The sequence below is a fragment of the Eschrichtius robustus genome, chromosome 5, assembly GCF_028021215.1.
Source record: "Eschrichtius robustus isolate mEscRob2 chromosome 5, mEscRob2.pri, whole genome shotgun sequence".
In the NCBI taxonomy this organism is placed as follows: Eukaryota; Metazoa; Chordata; class Mammalia; order Artiodactyla; family Eschrichtiidae; genus Eschrichtius; species Eschrichtius robustus.
This window is the reverse complement of record NC_090828.1, coordinates 86765290-86782189: the sequence shown is the minus strand read 5'-3', so window position 1 is coordinate 86782189 and position 16900 is coordinate 86765290. Positions and strand designations below refer to the sequence as shown.

Sequence of the window (16900 nt, the reverse complement as noted above, 5' to 3'; positions counted from 1 at the left end):
TCTGCTCTAGTCTCTTCCACTGCAGAAGGCAGAGAGCCTTACTTATTTGCCACCTTCCCCAGATGTGGTAGTAGATGAGCAGATTAATAAATTGCTATAAATCACACTAAGTTGCAAGCCCTCCCCCCTTCTGGTACATGTTTAGGAAAATCTTTTAAAATCTCCCTCAGCATCTAGTCTGATTTAGCCACACCCACTCCACATTTTGACTTTCTCCTTCAGTAAAATAAAGGTGAAAGAGCAAATTAGGAGTTTTTCTTTCCCTATAGCTTTCCAGTGTTTTGAAAGGATCATCCTGCTGTCGTTTTAGGCCAGTTTTATTAGTTCATGTTTTTACCACCCACCAAAGAACAGCACAGGATTGAGTTTATATTAATAAATGATGTTCATGAGTAGGTTTCTAAATGCCAGAGTTATGATTTATTTTTTTTTAAATGGGTGGAGAAAGGAGAGCGGCAATAAAACTAGCCCCTAAGTCACTCAAAATCCTTGGCTTCACACATCTATGTGGTTATTAATTTTTTTTTTTTTAGTCTTTTAAATTTTGTCTACATTTCCTTTAAGTTCTACTATTATGGACTAAATATTTTTTGACCATTTACCTGTGTCCATAGCTTCAAACCCTATGTTTATTATAGTTAGATTTATGAAAAGCATTACATGTTCCCCTTTTCTACTTTCTAAGTGTTTATAATTGTCCCTATGTATCCCCCACCCCCGTTAAGAATTTCACAATAAAATCCTGTACCAAATAAATTAAACTCTGCAACTTCAGACACCCCAGGAAGAAGACATTAATCCACTTAGTAGAATACCCAGACCTCCCCCTCTCAATTTCAGCTCTTCTTCATGTAACATTTAGGAACGCAGCTGGTTCCTTAGATTCTCCTCCCTCCCTTTCATTCTGAATCATATTGGCCTCGTTTAACCTTCATTTCCTTTCCTACCCCCTGCATTTGTCCACGTACTTTTCTTTGACCACGTTTGTCTCTCTTTCTTTCTTTTTGCTGCCAGGACGGAAAGCAATAAATATAGTTTTCTAAGACCTTAATACTTTCTGTTAAAATCCCATTCTCCCTCCCCATTCCACTATTAATGCTTTGTACAATTTTTATGCATCCTTCGGTTGTGAAGTTACTGCTCTGTATTTTTCTGATTGATCATTAAGTTGTGCTGGCTTTTGAGAACTGCCTCCATAATCCTGAAGCAAAGCCTTTTTACTTGGCGTGCTCTTTGCCTTTGGAATGCCTTTCCTGGCAAGGCCAGGCGTTTTGGTTTGACTATGATTCTTAAGTTACAATTCAAGGCTAATTTGTTCAGTTAGGTTTCTACTCTAAGCAGCTCTGTTTCTCACTGTTAAGTGCTCCATGAGGCTGCTTAGTTGAAGGGTGTGCTGTAAGCTCAAGATGTAATATATTTATATTGTACTTGATTATCAGTTTTCAAAAACAGCTGCATGCTTTGATATCTGTGTAAGGAAATATCAGAAGATAATATACCATTGGTATTTATTACTCTATAATTAAGGATGTGTCAGTGTTTCCCTTTTTAAAAAAACCCCTATTTTCAGAAATTCATATCTCAGGCATAAATTTCCCTATGAATTACAGTCTAATACCATATTAGAAGTATCTCCTTTTTAAGTTATCCCTCCCCTTCCTTTTCTTTCTAGGGAAATAAGTTTCAGGATGTAATTTCTGGGTTACTATCTGGGATGAGAGGAAGCAGGCCCTATGTTGCACAATTAAAGGTGCTTCTGCCACTGATGCCACCTGCTCCCTCTGCCCTAGGCCCCTTGCACCGGGCGAGATCATGGGGGCTGCCTTTTGGATAAAGGGCCAGCCTTCTATCGATTTGATAGACAACTTCTCCTTGTATGATGCAAAAGGCAATAAAGAAGACTCAGCTGTTCAGAAACATCACAGGTACCGCAAAGTCTGAGATTTTAGGACCAGGAATCAATCCTTTTGCATTCCTCTTCTCATGGTTACTTAGACTACAAGTGCAGCCAGGCCAGGAGGAACATGAAATAAATCTACAGTCAGGTACTAGCAACATCTTCATCTATATTTCTTCTGATAGTATCCTGAGAAGCAGGAGAAGGAGGGAAGGGGGAAAAGATGGACAGCCAGATATGTTCCTCTTCCCCTCCTTTAAGGGATGGTCTTGACCAGTTGAATTGACCGCAACCTCCTGAAAGAGGCTGAGTTCTAGACCCGCCTCTACCACCATGGGACCCAGAGCAACTCAACCTCACCTCAGCCCTCAGTTTCCCCACAGCTAAAATGGGGACGTTACAAAATAAATGCTTACCAGCAGGGCCAGGAAAGTTATGTGATGTAAAAGTCCACCAGGGTGTAAGACCACAGGGAGTGGCAGGGGCCTGGGATGGATGTAGAGACCCAAAGACTCCCTATAGGCATAATAATGGTCATAATAAAAACACTTAATGGTGGGATGAATTGGGAGATTGGGATTGACATATATACACTAATACGTATAAAGTAGATAACTAATAAGAACCTGCTGTATAAAAATAAATAAATAAAATTTAAAAAACATTAAAAAAATAAAAACACTTAAAATATCGGCAACACCACAGGGCCTCTCGTTCGCCTTCTATAACCAACTGCGTGGGCCACACCCTGCTGCCCTTTGCACTCTCCTACCTGGTGAGGGGAGAAATAGTAGGGAACCAGGGGTCCCCAGTGAGTCACAAACACTGAACTTCGTGCTTCCTGAAAGACAGGTAGGTGACAATGACACTATCCCATGCAGGGAAAGACTTACACAAAACGTCCTTCTGTTTCTATAAGGCAGTCTGGCTCTTAAATAAGCCTTAATACGATGCCTTAATTTTCTCACTTGTGAAATGATGACAAAACACTACATTTTCAAATATAAAGGACGTCAAATTCTTGAGAAAAGTGTTACAAAAGTATTTCTAGTAGAAATCACATCTTCTAGCACTCCATCTTAGGTCTGATATTTAAATGCAGTAACTGATAGGACAGTAAACATTTTAGATTATCTCTCAGGAAACATCAATTCTTTGTATCAGTTTATGGGAACAACGATGAACCCGTCCTAGGGTTGAAAGTCATTACCACAGAGATATGGGAGAGAATAAGGAATCACTAAGGTGGTGATAAGTGATGGGAGGACCCCTGAAGGTACTGACCCCAAATTCCAATTTAGGGAAATGGGCCAGAGGATGAGTGGGGACCCTGAAGTCATACGTAACTCACATGCAGCTAGGGCATCCTAAAGATACTAGGAGGACTCCTTTCATGGCAACGAAAGTCTTGTGTCTTAAAGAGGAAAGGGGACAGGTAACAGTACAGGAAGTGGGCAGAGCGGTTAGCAGCTCAGACAGCTCTGTGCCCTACCACAGAGCTCTGAATTTTTCAAGATAAAAAAAGACCGGCTGATATAACAACTTCCTACACCTTCCTCTCTTTACTCTTCAAAAGGGAGTTTATTGAGCTATAGTTTTCCATCTTATATTTATAACGCCACAGGCATTAGTTAGAAATGGTGATCATCAGCCCCAGGAAAAAGGAACCCACAGACAGTCATGTTTAACTTTCTTCCTAGGTATGGTTTGTTTCAGGGTCAAGGTTAAGTCCTTGGCTCCAGGTAAGCAGAGGAAACTCTTCTCACGCAAAACTGGCGGTTAGGGCAGTTTCTTTCACTGTCTGGAGGAAAATGGTTTCCTGACTCCGTCAATAGTTTAGAGTCGAGAAATGTTAAGAATGGTGCGGTAGCAAAGTATTTAGAGCTCTTATATTATACATGGTAACCAAAGTATCTATAGCTCCTATCAAAAGGTATATCCAATAATAACATTTAAGACATGTAAAAAGTCATAAAGGGTAGAAATAAGCCTTTGTGTGCTATGACCCAGCTTAAGATTAACTGTACAGTAAGCACGCCTCTCCCAGTTACGTGTCTGGTCTTCCCACCATCACTCCTCTGACTTAATCATTATTGTAAATTTGGTGTTAATTCCCAAGTTTTTTGTTATACTTTAATCACATATGTACATGTCTTTGAGCATCATGTAGAATTGTTGCATATTTTTAAACTTTCCCAATTACATCTTAATGAATAATTTTGAAGGGAGGGCACATTATTGAAGCATCAGTTGTCCTGTATCTGAATTCAAGTGCTAAAATGAAACATGTTCTCCAGCTTTCCACTGAAACAGAAAGGCACTCAGGGTGATACTTGTCAATAGTCAATAGAAGAATATGAATATGTCTCATAGAATATGTCAACATTAAAAGACAGCATGGACTGTCATTTGAAAACTGATTCTATCACCCACAGAAAGTATCTTGAGACTTAAATGAAAATTTTTTTGCGGCTCATAGTATTTCTGGGTAGCAGATGCTTTCTCAAAAACAGATTTTACTTTTAAAAATATCAAATATAATTAACACCTTCAACATAAAATGAAATCTTTGCTTCCAGATGCATTTCAAGGTGTTGAAATGAATTTGTGCAGTCCTCTGTGGCTGAGTTTCCACTGACTTACTGATTGTGCTGCCATCTTTATGTGGCATGTCTGAAGAACTGAGAGCTAGAGCAGGGCATGTAAACTCAACCGTATTTGAAGGATGCTTGTTAAACCAGGAGCATTTGGGGAGAGGTCTTTTGACCTATTCCTGATTAACCTGGTATAAATGCGTAAGTTAAGAACTAGATGCTCTTCTATTTATTATAGAAACACCTGGCCAGAAACACAGATTGGGTAAATTCAGGACAAGCATTCTGGACATTGTATCAAGGTTGATAATGGGCAGACTTTTAAAGACATTTAAGATTAAAATTGGTTTAATAATTAATTTAAAAAGAATAAAAGGAACAGAATTGAGTGCTCAAAAAAAAAAAATTTTTTTTTCAACAACCATACTAAAACTAAGAAATAATGGGACTGTTTGCTCTCTTTAGTGAAAAGTAAGGGAAACAGGAAATAAAGAGTCAACTTGTACCGTTGATTATCCTCTGACTTCAACAAAATATGGGATAACTTACTTAATAACCCTCCATGCCACCATGTCATGGCTGTCGAGAAGCATACATGCACATACATACACAGATACAGTTATCTTTTCAAATGTTAAGAATTACACATTTACAAAACTTTTTATTGCTTACTTGTACTAATACCAAATCCGACAGCATAGTTTTAAGAAGTGACCACTTTAATGTAAATTTTTTTTCCAGAAGTAACGCTGGGCACAGCTAAAGACAAAATTTGATTTGAGTTTATGGGTGTAGAAAAAAAATCTCCATACACAGGTAACTTGCAATATTTTGTTTGCCAAAATCAGGCAAATATTTAAATGTTTTGGATGCACTATCTGAACAGTAATTTAGTGAGAAAAACATATATGGATAGTTGTGCATATAATATCTTGTTCACTATAGAATGTGAGCTCATTATTTGCAGGATAGTAAAACATAGTAAACTAAGCACTGTTTCTTGGCCGTGAGCATATAATATTATTTTGAGAGACATCATCCATGACATGGCACCTTTCTGACTGAAGCGTCTCTTTAGATGATAAACCCTGCTCAGGAGAATAGTCTAAGAACCTCTTAGGCATATTTATATCTTAACTTTTGCACTCAAAAGGAGCATAACTGATAGATTCCGAGTTCCACAGTCTCAGACCAGAAGGGACTTCTCAAATAATTCCCGAGCTCTTTGTTTATGGGTCGGGGGTAATTTGTTCAGTGCCTTCTCAGAAGGGGGAGGAGGACTCAAAGCTAGTGCTGTGATGTCCATCACACATATGGCTCTCACTGTGTGCAAAGACAGAGCTTGTTGTTTCTGCTTCTTACTCTCCCTGCTTTTAAATTCCCTGACCTCATGGGCCTTGAACTGCTGCTTTCTCTGATCTGCAAGTCTGCCTGTATCCAGAGGGCTCTCTCTGGCCCCCTGACCTTGATCTATGTCCTGCTTACGCTTTTGCTACCTGTGCAATGGGCCCGACTAGACTTTTGAACCAGTGCCCGCTCTATCTTGGATGCCTGCTAGATCACTCAACCCTTCCAAAAGCCAGAGAGCCAGGCTTGGCCCTTGTCTATCCCCCTCTCCCTGGCTGCTCCTCACTGTACAGCTTATAGAAGTTATTCATTTCAAAAGCTAGGAAAGTTACAATTTACCTGCCAGTAAACAGAAGATGGTTTATCAACAGACTCTACCTTAATGACTACAAATGTTTACCTCCTGCTTTCCAGAATGCAAAGAAAATCTTGGAAATGTCATAATATCTTACCAACATTTGCAAAACAGATCCTTGTTCATCCGGAAAAGAAACAATTGTATTCGTTGTCTCTGACACAAGGAGAGTGTTCAGCGAGAAACATACAGATAGATGTACACACTTACACTGAAATGAGATATGTTAATTAAAAATTGCAGTGGGCACTTTATTAAAAATTTATTTTACAATCTAGCCATTCAAAACATCTTGACATCAACAAATAGAGCAGCTTGACTATTGGAATCATAAGTGATTTATCTTGAAAAGATTATATTTGTAGCTGGATGCAAATACTTTTGATGGATATTTATATGAAAATTACTGGTTTTGTTAGAAGTATTTTAATTTCTCTATTTTTATCCCTGGAAAAAAATTAAAACAAGTATCTCAGTGTTCATTTTATGGCTGAGTTGGCCCCACGTAGTGTATTTCCCATGTTTGTCTGAATTACAGCTGTTTATCCTGCAACTTTCTTTAAGATAAATTAAATGCAAATGTAACTCTGTGAATCATGGGAATACCTGCCAGACCCCTTATTAATACCTTCACTTAAAAACGCCTGTGCCAGGGAGTCATTAATTTGCTAAAAGAAAAGTGCTAAAGCAGCCCTTTGCCCACAAACATTTCTGAGATGGCTGCCCAATTAGTTGGGAGCATTCTGGTCCTCCTTTCAGACCCTGTGGCCCTTTGAGGACACAAGAAGGCTCCGATGATAACCTGGCAACCTAGGTAGAAACCCAGCCAAGTGAGAGTGTTTGAAGCTGTAGTTTGGCTGCCATCGTGTCGGCAAAAAGAAAGAATTCAGGCACCATGTCATCCAGTACAAAGGATAAAAACGGATTCAACCGGAAATTCAATGTGGCACCACATATGGGATACATGAGTGCGGTTATACAACAGGCCACATATTTTTTTTGAGCAGTCTCCTCCATGTGATGCCGAGGACATGTGTAACCATCATAACGTCTCTAGGAATCTGTATTTAATTTGAGTTGGGGTGGTGGCAGGGATTGGAGATCTGAAGCTGCCACAGGTTTGTGGCAGATGGCTCTGTGTCAGCTATGACAAGCAGCCAGGCTCAGCTTCCTCTGCAGATTTTCTTTTCTCTCTGATCAGGTAAATATGGGCACACTCTGGAAAGTTCTACAGATTCTGCCTTAGGCTGCAAGTTTGTGACTTAGCCCCATCTGTCACAAATCTTCCCTAGGTTCTGCTGTAAGCAGAGACCTGAATTTACCGTGTAGGGCTGCCCAAGAAAAAGGAGCTATTTCACCCTGTAAGGGGGAGGGAGAGAAGAGAAAGCAATGAGGAAGCATTAACGACCCGAAAGACTAAAGCATGCTGAAAATTCATATTGCAAATTTGCATAATTTACATCAATTAGACTTCAAAAAGCCACCAAGTAAATGGTTCTCGAGTTTCATCACCTCAGGAAATCCCAGTTTCTGATTGGTTTAAAGTGTAACTGTATTTCCAATCATTGGGGAAAGCTGCCTACCCCCTTTTTTTTGCAAATGGGTACATTCGACTGCACACATATTTCCTGGTTTATGTTATGGATGACAGCTATTAGAAGTTTATCATCCAACTTTTAACTTTTATAAACATAAGATACACAACACTCTTAATACATGTTTTTGCGGATGTGAATTTTACTTTTAAGTGGTGAAGGCACAAGAGAAATGCCATTACTGTTACATGGAATTTATAAAGCACTTCAAGTTTACAAACGGGTTTATATTCATTATTTCATTATAGCAGGGCCTCAGGGGGAAAATGCTATTAAGAATTAAGAAAAAAAGAATTCTTCCAAGTTTACAGATGAATCATATAGAGGCCAAGAAGTTCACCTACAGCCAGGCTACAAATTAGTAGCAGAGAAAAAGAAGCAGCCAAAACCTCGAACTGATCTTAATCACCCCGAGTATATCTATTGTGCTAAAGAGTTTTTGCTTTTATTTTACTTAAACAAATCAAGGAAAAACCAAGCCAAAACAAAATCAAGGAAAGACGTGAAGAAAGAGAGAGGGAAGAGTAGTGGGGAGGGAGGGAGAGAGATTGAGACTGAGAATTTGCTTTAAATTGTGCTGGTGCAAATGAGAGATTTTAGAAGTTCTAAAAACATCACGAGCTTTTAAGTGTTCATTTTTAAGGAAAAAGTAATGACTTTGGAGGTGTGTTAATACTAGTGAGTACCACCTTATTCACATCTAGAGTGGAAACTCAAATTAAAAGGGGGCTATAAAGTGACCAGTCTCTTGAAGGAACCTTAAAGTGGCTTGGCTGTGGTTCGGGGAGATATAGCCTGATATAATTAAGACAAAACCACAAATGGCTTTTCTGGGCACTGAGTCTGAATTATAAGCTTAATCATTGTTTGGAATCACTTTTAGGCAGAAATCTGAAAATTGCCCTCTCCTCCAAATAACAGCAGGTTATAAAGGTTTCTGGAATGTTGAAAAACTTGAAGAGGAGAACAAAATAAAAATCAGCTGCTATCATCTGAAAAAACTTAAGAAACTACAGTTTACCCTCGTAAAGCAAAGGAAGAATGGCATCTCTTTTTTTTTTTCCCCACACAGAATATCTCTCAATTTGTAAATAAAACTAAATGAAAAATAGGGTGGGAATGAAAATCTATTCTGTTAGTCTGGGCGGTATATATTTTATACAACTGCCCCACTGGTACTCTTGTGCTATTTTCAATACCGGTAACAAGGGGGTGAACATAAATTTTCTTCTAAAGCATTTTAAAATATAATGATCAAAGTTTCTCTAAAAGCGTAAAGTACTGATCTCAAATAATTGTTGGGAACTTTCAGGAAGTAAATTCCCATAGTCAAAATGAGCCAAAAATTACAACTTCCCGGTATTAGACTTACTTCGGTTGTAAAAGGAAGCCTGATGTTACTGTAAGAAGTTAATCCTTGGCTGATTACTTTATGATTACTTCTCGAATCTTGTGTTCAACTTTGGTTTAGGAGTCATCAAAGAGCTCCCTATTCCAGATGAAGTGAAACCTACTTTATCTCTGTGGCAAGTGTTTGGCTAATGGGTCTAACCTACTTAGAAAAGGACGCGTCCTGAAAGTGCAAGAAAGCTGCAGTCAACGGTTGAGCCTAGTGGCAAACTTTTTAAGAAATGGTTTTAGATTTTTAAAAATTCAGAACATTGTTTTTAAAATAATTAAGAAACAATTTCTGCATGTATTTCTTCAAATATTTTAAGAAAAATGTGTGTGTGTGCATGCGTGTGTGTGTGTGAGAGAGACATAGAGAGCAAGAGAGAGGGAGAGAGAAAGGGAACACACTTGCACGCACGTGAGGAATTTAAACATTTCAAGTCTGAAACCATTTCAGGTGAGAAGTCATGGGCACAGAGTTCTGTAGTAGAAAGAGTCACTTTAAGAAAAAAAAAGTATCAAATTCTGTTTCTGCTTTTCAGTTACTAGCATTCTGTTTCAAATCCTGCTTCAAGTTATAGCCTCCAAACTCTCACTCATATTGAAAGTATAATGTCTCATGTGAGAAGAGAGCCAAGTGTTAGTAGCCTTATTCTAGTCATTAAATTTCTAAGTGTGAATCCATATGAAAAATCCTATCCTAAAGTGAACTCTACATGATAAGTAGTTGAGATGATTTTAAAATGTAAACTTTTAACAACAGAAAAAGAGAGTAAGGTGTAAAAATGTAAAAGGAGCAAATTAAAGAATTCAGTGACATTCTATCCTTTTAGATCTTAGAAGCATATGTTTTTAAAAGCAAAACAGCACTGTCCAAGGGAACAAATCTAAAAAAACCCCCCAACACTCTCTTTATAGTATACACAAAAGTCTCTTCCATTGCATAAGAAAAGTAGGCAAAAAGCTGCCTTGGGGGAAATAATTCTCTGGTATTTAGTGAGGGCAAATGTTACCTGATATGTGTATATTTATAAAACATAGGTAAAAAAATAGTGTAACTTATTATATCTTAATTATAAAGTTTAGCAGGCATTCCTTTTCTGTTTTAGCTCTAAATCTTATTACAACAACCCAACTAGATCTGTGGTCCTTCCTGTGATTTTTACCAGTTTGTCCTAACAATTGCATTATAAAGCTCTTGATTACCTCTATTTCTTGGACTAATTTATTAATTTTTTAGATTCATTTTTGGGTATAATGTCATCAAAATCTATGAATGAGGACATATATTAAAGTGTATAATAGATTTATAAGAAAAAAAAATCCATGGTAAAAAGTATGTAATAGGAATTATATATATAAATTCTTATAAATGCTTATGCATGAAACACTGATTTCTAAAACTTTGAGCTGGACCATTTTAGGATGCGTGAACTAAAAATATATGTAAACCATAGTAACATGAAAAAACATTTAATGTATAGGCTATCTTTTAAGCTATAGGAGGAACAATTTGGAATATTAACAGCATACCACTAAGCTGACATTCTTTCAAAGTTTTTCCAGAAGTTATTGGTAAAATAAATAATTACAGCTATGTTACGGCAATAGCCGTATTAAAATATTTCAACTGGAGATCTGTTTTTTATTGTAACTAAAAGCAACCTGTTGCAGTAATTTTTGAAATGGTTAAGGATTTGCAGATGCGAAATGACAGGGATAATAAGGCCTACCTGGAAGCCAAATTAAAAACGGATAAATTTTGATGGTGGAAATACAATTATAAATGCTTCACCATTTTCATCACAAGGTAAAAACATTCCTCCCTGCCCCTTTTTTTGTACCGATATGTGGTGATGGGTGATAACTAAAACTTGCGGTGGTAACCACTTCACGATACATGTCTGTCATTACGCTGCACACCTTAAACTTATACAGTGCAGTATGTGAATTATATCTCAATAAAACTGAAAAAAATATTGCCCAAAAACTCACCAGGAGGAAAAAAAAAAATCAATAATTCAATGGTAAACTCATTGAAAATAGCTTTGTGTCATGTGTAGAAAATGAATCCATTTGTATTAATACATATTATTCTATTTCTTCACTTTCATAATCTGCGCATTTTGATAGTCTGTCACGTGGGAAACTACTAAATTAATATTTTACACAAACAAGACCACGACTGAACTTTCAAAATTAGGAAATCTGGATGTAAACCTTGGAAGTCTGTTTTCTCTTTGAAGCTTCCCATGTATACGATACAATCGTATTGACTGAAGGAGTAATACTGAAGCCTGGAACTGTTCAGTCAGCATTTTAAACTATTATGAGCTACCTTCTGAACCATTGCCAAGTTAATAGACAATGAAAGATAATGAGCTTGAAATTGGGTGTTAAATTGCATTTTTGGTTCTCTCCCTTTTTCTTGAAGTTTAACTGTTTCCTGCAGAAACAGAGTCACGTTTTGATGTATCACTATGTAAATATGTATTTTAGGCCATGACAAGGGAAAGGAGAGAAAAAAGGCAGCAAACTGTATTTCACGTAGGAAGGTTATATATTAACACAGGAAAATTAAAATATGCTGGATTATAAAACTGCTAGATTGTAAACTATACTGGATTTATGTAAAATGAAGTAGCTACATTCAAAGAATATAAAAAGGTATATTACTCATGGCCTAGAGCCACCTTCAAAACTCATAAAGCAGATTTATCCCAGTTCAATTACTTAGACTTTTAGTAGGGTCTCTTTGTGTTGTTAGTTCAACAATGTAAAATTCTTGATTCAAACAAGGGAAAAGAGATAATGAATGAGGGAACTGAATGATGATGCTATTTAAACTCTTTTCCTTTTGCCTTTGTCATTCAGAGAGGATACTGACAGTCTAATTCTAAACAAACCGAGGGTTTTTATGTAATTTTACTAAACTGGACAAAGGAAACATTTGATTCTTCGAAATCATCTTTAAAGTAGTTAAAAAAATGAACACCAAACTTCATGAATGTCATTCACCTGAATTTTTGAGGACTGAAGATTTCATTCTGATGGGAAGAAAGGCTTATCCTCATTACTATAATTGTAGAATCTTTCCTTTACTTCCTTTTAAACTAATGAGTTACATTAATCCAGGTTCATTTTTATAAGCCTCTTGGGGCTAAATGTAAAGGACAGTCATCTTAGAAAACAATAAATTTAAAAAAAAGCATGTACCGTGCATTAAGTGCACGTATTTCATAAGGCCTAGGTTAATACAACTAGCATCCAGTTTAATTAATCCTTGTTAGTGTAACAACTAATATCCCTCCCTAGCATGTTTCCTTTAAACATTAGTATGTTAATTAAATGTTTTTTTTTTTAAAGATTTTTCTTTGTACTTCAATATGGCATTTATACCACGTAAATCTCTTCTCAATAACTACCTTATAGAGATGTTTTCTTACAATATCTGGTCTCTTGCAGAAATTCTGGAGCCTTTTTGAAAGCTGTTCAGGTGTAGAATACAGATATTCAGCTGCAGGAAAAACAGATACATTTTTAATGAAACAAAAACCTCAAAGCACACACTTGATATTAGTCACTTTACTAATTAAAAATGCATATTGCTCTGTGCCGCCTCGTGTTTTACATTATTTAAGCATGATTTTATAAGGTTACCTCAGCTCACAAGGATGTTTAATGCTAAATAAGACTGTGTAGTTGTGCTGTTTAGACATCTCCTTTGGGTGATTAAAATACATTATTCTAATGTAACACAATGCATATGTGATATATTTAGTGATGAGAATTTTTTCAAAGAACTAGTATGACAGCCGTATGTACCCTGTACAACAGTTGCATATTATTAACTAGTCAATTGTTGAAATAATTTGGTCTGACTTTCAGTCCTCAATTTTTCTCTGTGTATATCATTAAAAAAAAATCTGTAAGCAATTGCAGCAACACTGACCTGCTTATAAAAATCCATCATTATGGGATGTGTATGCTAACAATGAAGAATGCTATTTGAAAACTTGCTTTTTTGTTATCTTAAAAGAACAGATGGTAAATATAAGCTTACTCTAATGTATTAAAACACATAAAATTTTCCTTAACACTAACATGTTGACTTGCCAAATAAACAATTGCTCCTGCCTAAGTTTATTTTCAAACTTTCTAATTTAGCATGAATCATGTATTAAATCTCAACAAAGACGAAAGTACATTAAAGCAGCTACCTGGAAATATTTCGGGATAAACCAAATCTTTGGGACAGAGTGGGTAACAACCACAATACACAGCTTCCAACCTAAAGAAATTTTAGAAAGAGGATAAAAATATATTAAAAAGACATTACCATCAGAGCCAGAAAGTGGTTTTGTTTGTCTAAGTTAACAGTATGAGCCCAGAGTTAACTGGGATGAAGAACATGGTCGGCAGTACAATCCTAAGAGCCAAAGTTGCTCTTTTAAAAGATTTTATTAATCATATATGAATTTCATAGAACAGAACCAACAGCATATGTTTTGTTCACTGAATTAATCAAAGCGCAGCTCTGCATTTTTTTTTTTTTTGTTTTTAAAATACTGTTTAACACATTTTATAATCAGCAGATAAACACATGTAACAACATGGTAAAGTATGGACAGCTTTTCTTAATAATGCTGCAAAGCCCCAGAATGTTCATTTTCCAAAATGTTTAAATAAAATAGCAAATACTTTAACACTGTAGCTGTAGAAATCATCGAGGCACTTTTAAAAGCATCAGAAAAAAATTTACAATCTGTTGTGATGGGGCATTTTCATTTTAAGCTAAAGCTTCAGAATAGTTACTTATTAGGCAGGATGTAGAACTATTCCCCCCTTTTATTGAAAAACTCTCATGAAGATTACCTTAATGAATATTTTGCTTTCTTGACTCAAAATTCAGCTCATTTTCCATTTTATCCAAAAAGAATACTGTTATTATTAAACAAAGAAACAAGAAAGTTTCACTTTGTGAGAGGATTTCCCCAAGGACCACCTACCTATAGGAAGTTTTTCTTCATGTCATAGCGGTAAGGGTTAAGTACAAGAAAGGTATTGCATCTTGATGGCTGTGTTAGCCCTGCATAATGGCTATTGATCTGACATATAATAAACCTTAAAGATACCACTGTAATTTCTGTTGGCTAGGAATTATGCAGTGAAATTCAAAACACTCTTTAAAATATGTTTATTTTATGAGAAACTTTGAATTGCATCCAAAATGTTGACCAAAGGCAGAATTTTATTTTGAACTGCAGATTTTTTTCAACCCAAGAATAGTTTGAAGTTATGTCAATGTTTACCTTGTTTATTTACAGCGACAAAGTACATGCAATTTAAGCTGTTTTTAAGTGGGTGATGTTTTCCCTATTTTATAACTGAAATTAGTTTAAATGAAAAGTATTTACTTTGAGCTGCAAAGTTTGGAAAAATACTGAGTTCAAAGTTTTGCTTGAGAACTGCTAGCAGTTACAAGATAACACAGTGGAAAGGCACAGGATCTAGTTACCAATGATTAATTTCAAAATCCAAACTAATATCTAATATTCTTTTTTACATAAATAGGGTATGTGTAGAAATTCTTATCATAAGCACAGCTATAAAACTGTACTGTGACTGCATTATAAAACATTCACAAAAGTTTTGAGCACATAAACTGGGGATATTCTTTATGAACAAAAAGAAAATATGCACTTTATCTGAAGACACTCAGTTTTAAAATGCTTTGCCAATCGAAAAGCAAATACATATGAACATTCTCTTATAATTATATAAAATCAAAAGAGTGAAGTCACAGGCATTTCAGAAAGTGCACGTTATCTGCTTTTTAATAATGGATTTGAATTAGAGTGTTCTGTTCCCCGAAAGAAAATTGCAGGCCAAGTTACATTTTGAGTCATCGTATGAGCATGTACTCTGCCATTTCCAAAAAAACCTCTGCTAATTAAAATACAGTGAGAGAGAAATGGCATTATTTGATTTAGGAAGAAAAAAAATTTACAAATTTGGATTCCAACTTTTATTTGTAAATTATCTTCTTCGTGGTTATATTTCTAATTCATCAAGAAAAAAAACAATCACCATTTTTGGTTATAATTTTGACCTCTAAAATACTAAACCTTATTATACACATTATTTATATCAAGACTGTGTTTTAAAATATATTAAATTTGCCACACTATTTTAAAAGAAATTTATAAAATTCCTTCTAAGTTTCTCATATTTTGTTATTTTGAAGAAAATTATCATCTCATGACAATAATACAATTATTCATCATTTCAATTCTTAGGCACTACCAGTTAAATAATAAATAGGGTTCCAATTGATCTATTGTTAAAATGACTAGCAAATGACCTTTTTATTCCAATTAACAAATCATCTGCTAAATCTATGAATCTTAATATTCAGATCTATTCACTTCAATTCATACAATTTATCTGCAAATAGTTGTTGGGCTTTTGATTCTAAATATAATTAGCTGATAATTTTGCTTGGCTGAATTACTTTTCTGGAGGGCCTGCAAAGGCTCTCAGTCACATTATCTAGCAATAATGAATCTGATAGGTGAAATTTTTTACTGTAATGAGGATGAGACACAGTTGTGACACCTGAGTCTACTAATAACAGAAGACTGCTAATTATCGACAGCACTTTTTTGTGTGATGCAAGGAGAAAAAAAAAAATCCCTCATTATTAAAAAATAAAAAGTTACAATTATAAGTGACACCGGAGGAGAGTAAATAAAATGGAGTGATTAAAACATTGCTGCTTTAAGGGTGTTTTTAATTAAGTGGAAATGCTAATGTTGTCATACTTAGCAGATGGGATTAAAATTAGTTATTGTAAGTAACTCATATTTTATGTTATGGTTTCCACAGCATGTCTACAAGATCTAAGAAAGTGATACATTCCATAAGACATTTTAAAAATGAAATTCTCATACTCTTTACAACTCATAATAATGAACATCATGAATAAACTATTGAAAAAAACCCTGCCAAGGATTTTACCATAGTGACTTAACTAGCAAGGAATGTAGCCATAATGTACTGGACTGCTACAGTCTCACTGATGGTATGCCTTTGCTGATTGTTGCATTCCCTATTTCATTCACACTCAACAAAAACAAAAGTTTGGTACATGGGCATTTAGCCAACATCAAATGTGGTGTCAAGAAGGTAGGGCCTGGATACAAGGAAAGATCATGGCCACCCACTAAGGTGATGTTCTAAACTAAAACAGAGGATGCATCATGTAACTGCAGATAAAAACCTAATTGCACACTTTCTCCTACTTTATTTGTGTAAAATTTTCCATCTGCTACATCTAAAGATGTCTAAACTGTTAGTATCAAACCTGCATTCAGCTGCCAGCTGTGCACATTAAGGATTGCAAAACACTAAGTAAATGAGCCAGCGTGAAGGCGAGTGGTAGTGGTCCATCTGCCCAGGGCTGTGGGGATGGACCCCTGTACCTGGTCCTTTTCAGAGCCTGTCTTTGCTTCAGTGGATAAGAAAGAAAATTAGCCACACTTCTAAGTGTCTCCATTTACAATACCCAATTTATCTGCATTTTCCTGGAGAACTTCTGTGTATCCGATAAGTATTCTTCTAGAGCAAGTTAATGGAATTCATCTCTTTTTGAAGGTTCTTTGGACAAATTTTAATAAAAGACCATTTAGAAATTGTCTTTAATAGGTTGGCCTATTAA

At 35.8% G+C, this 16900-nt stretch overlaps 1 protein-coding gene across 16 annotated transcripts in view; it reads right to left on the bottom strand.

Moving 5' to 3' along the window:
• The window catches only part of GTDC1 (glycosyltransferase like domain containing 1), a 463274-nt gene that overhangs the window by 32533 nt on the left and 413841 nt on the right, over positions 1-16900 (bottom strand). For 12 of the 16 annotated variants that reach the window (XR_011074149.1, XM_068545171.1, XM_068545174.1 and 9 more), the window contains 3 exons: positions 13401-13471; positions 12606-12697; positions 6291-6404 (listed from right to left, as the gene is read on the bottom strand). Coding sequence is in view for 15 of the 16 variants with exons in the window: in XM_068545171.1 (XP_068401272.1) it covers positions 6291-6404; positions 12606-12697; positions 13401-13471 (277 nt within the window). In the remaining variant the exon portion in view is untranslated. Of the gene's footprint in view, positions 1-6290; positions 6405-6440; positions 7553-12605; positions 12698-13400; positions 13472-16900 lie in introns of those variants that run through there. The other 4 variants (XM_068545181.1, XM_068545184.1, XM_068545175.1 and 1 more) reach the window with 2 other exon arrangements.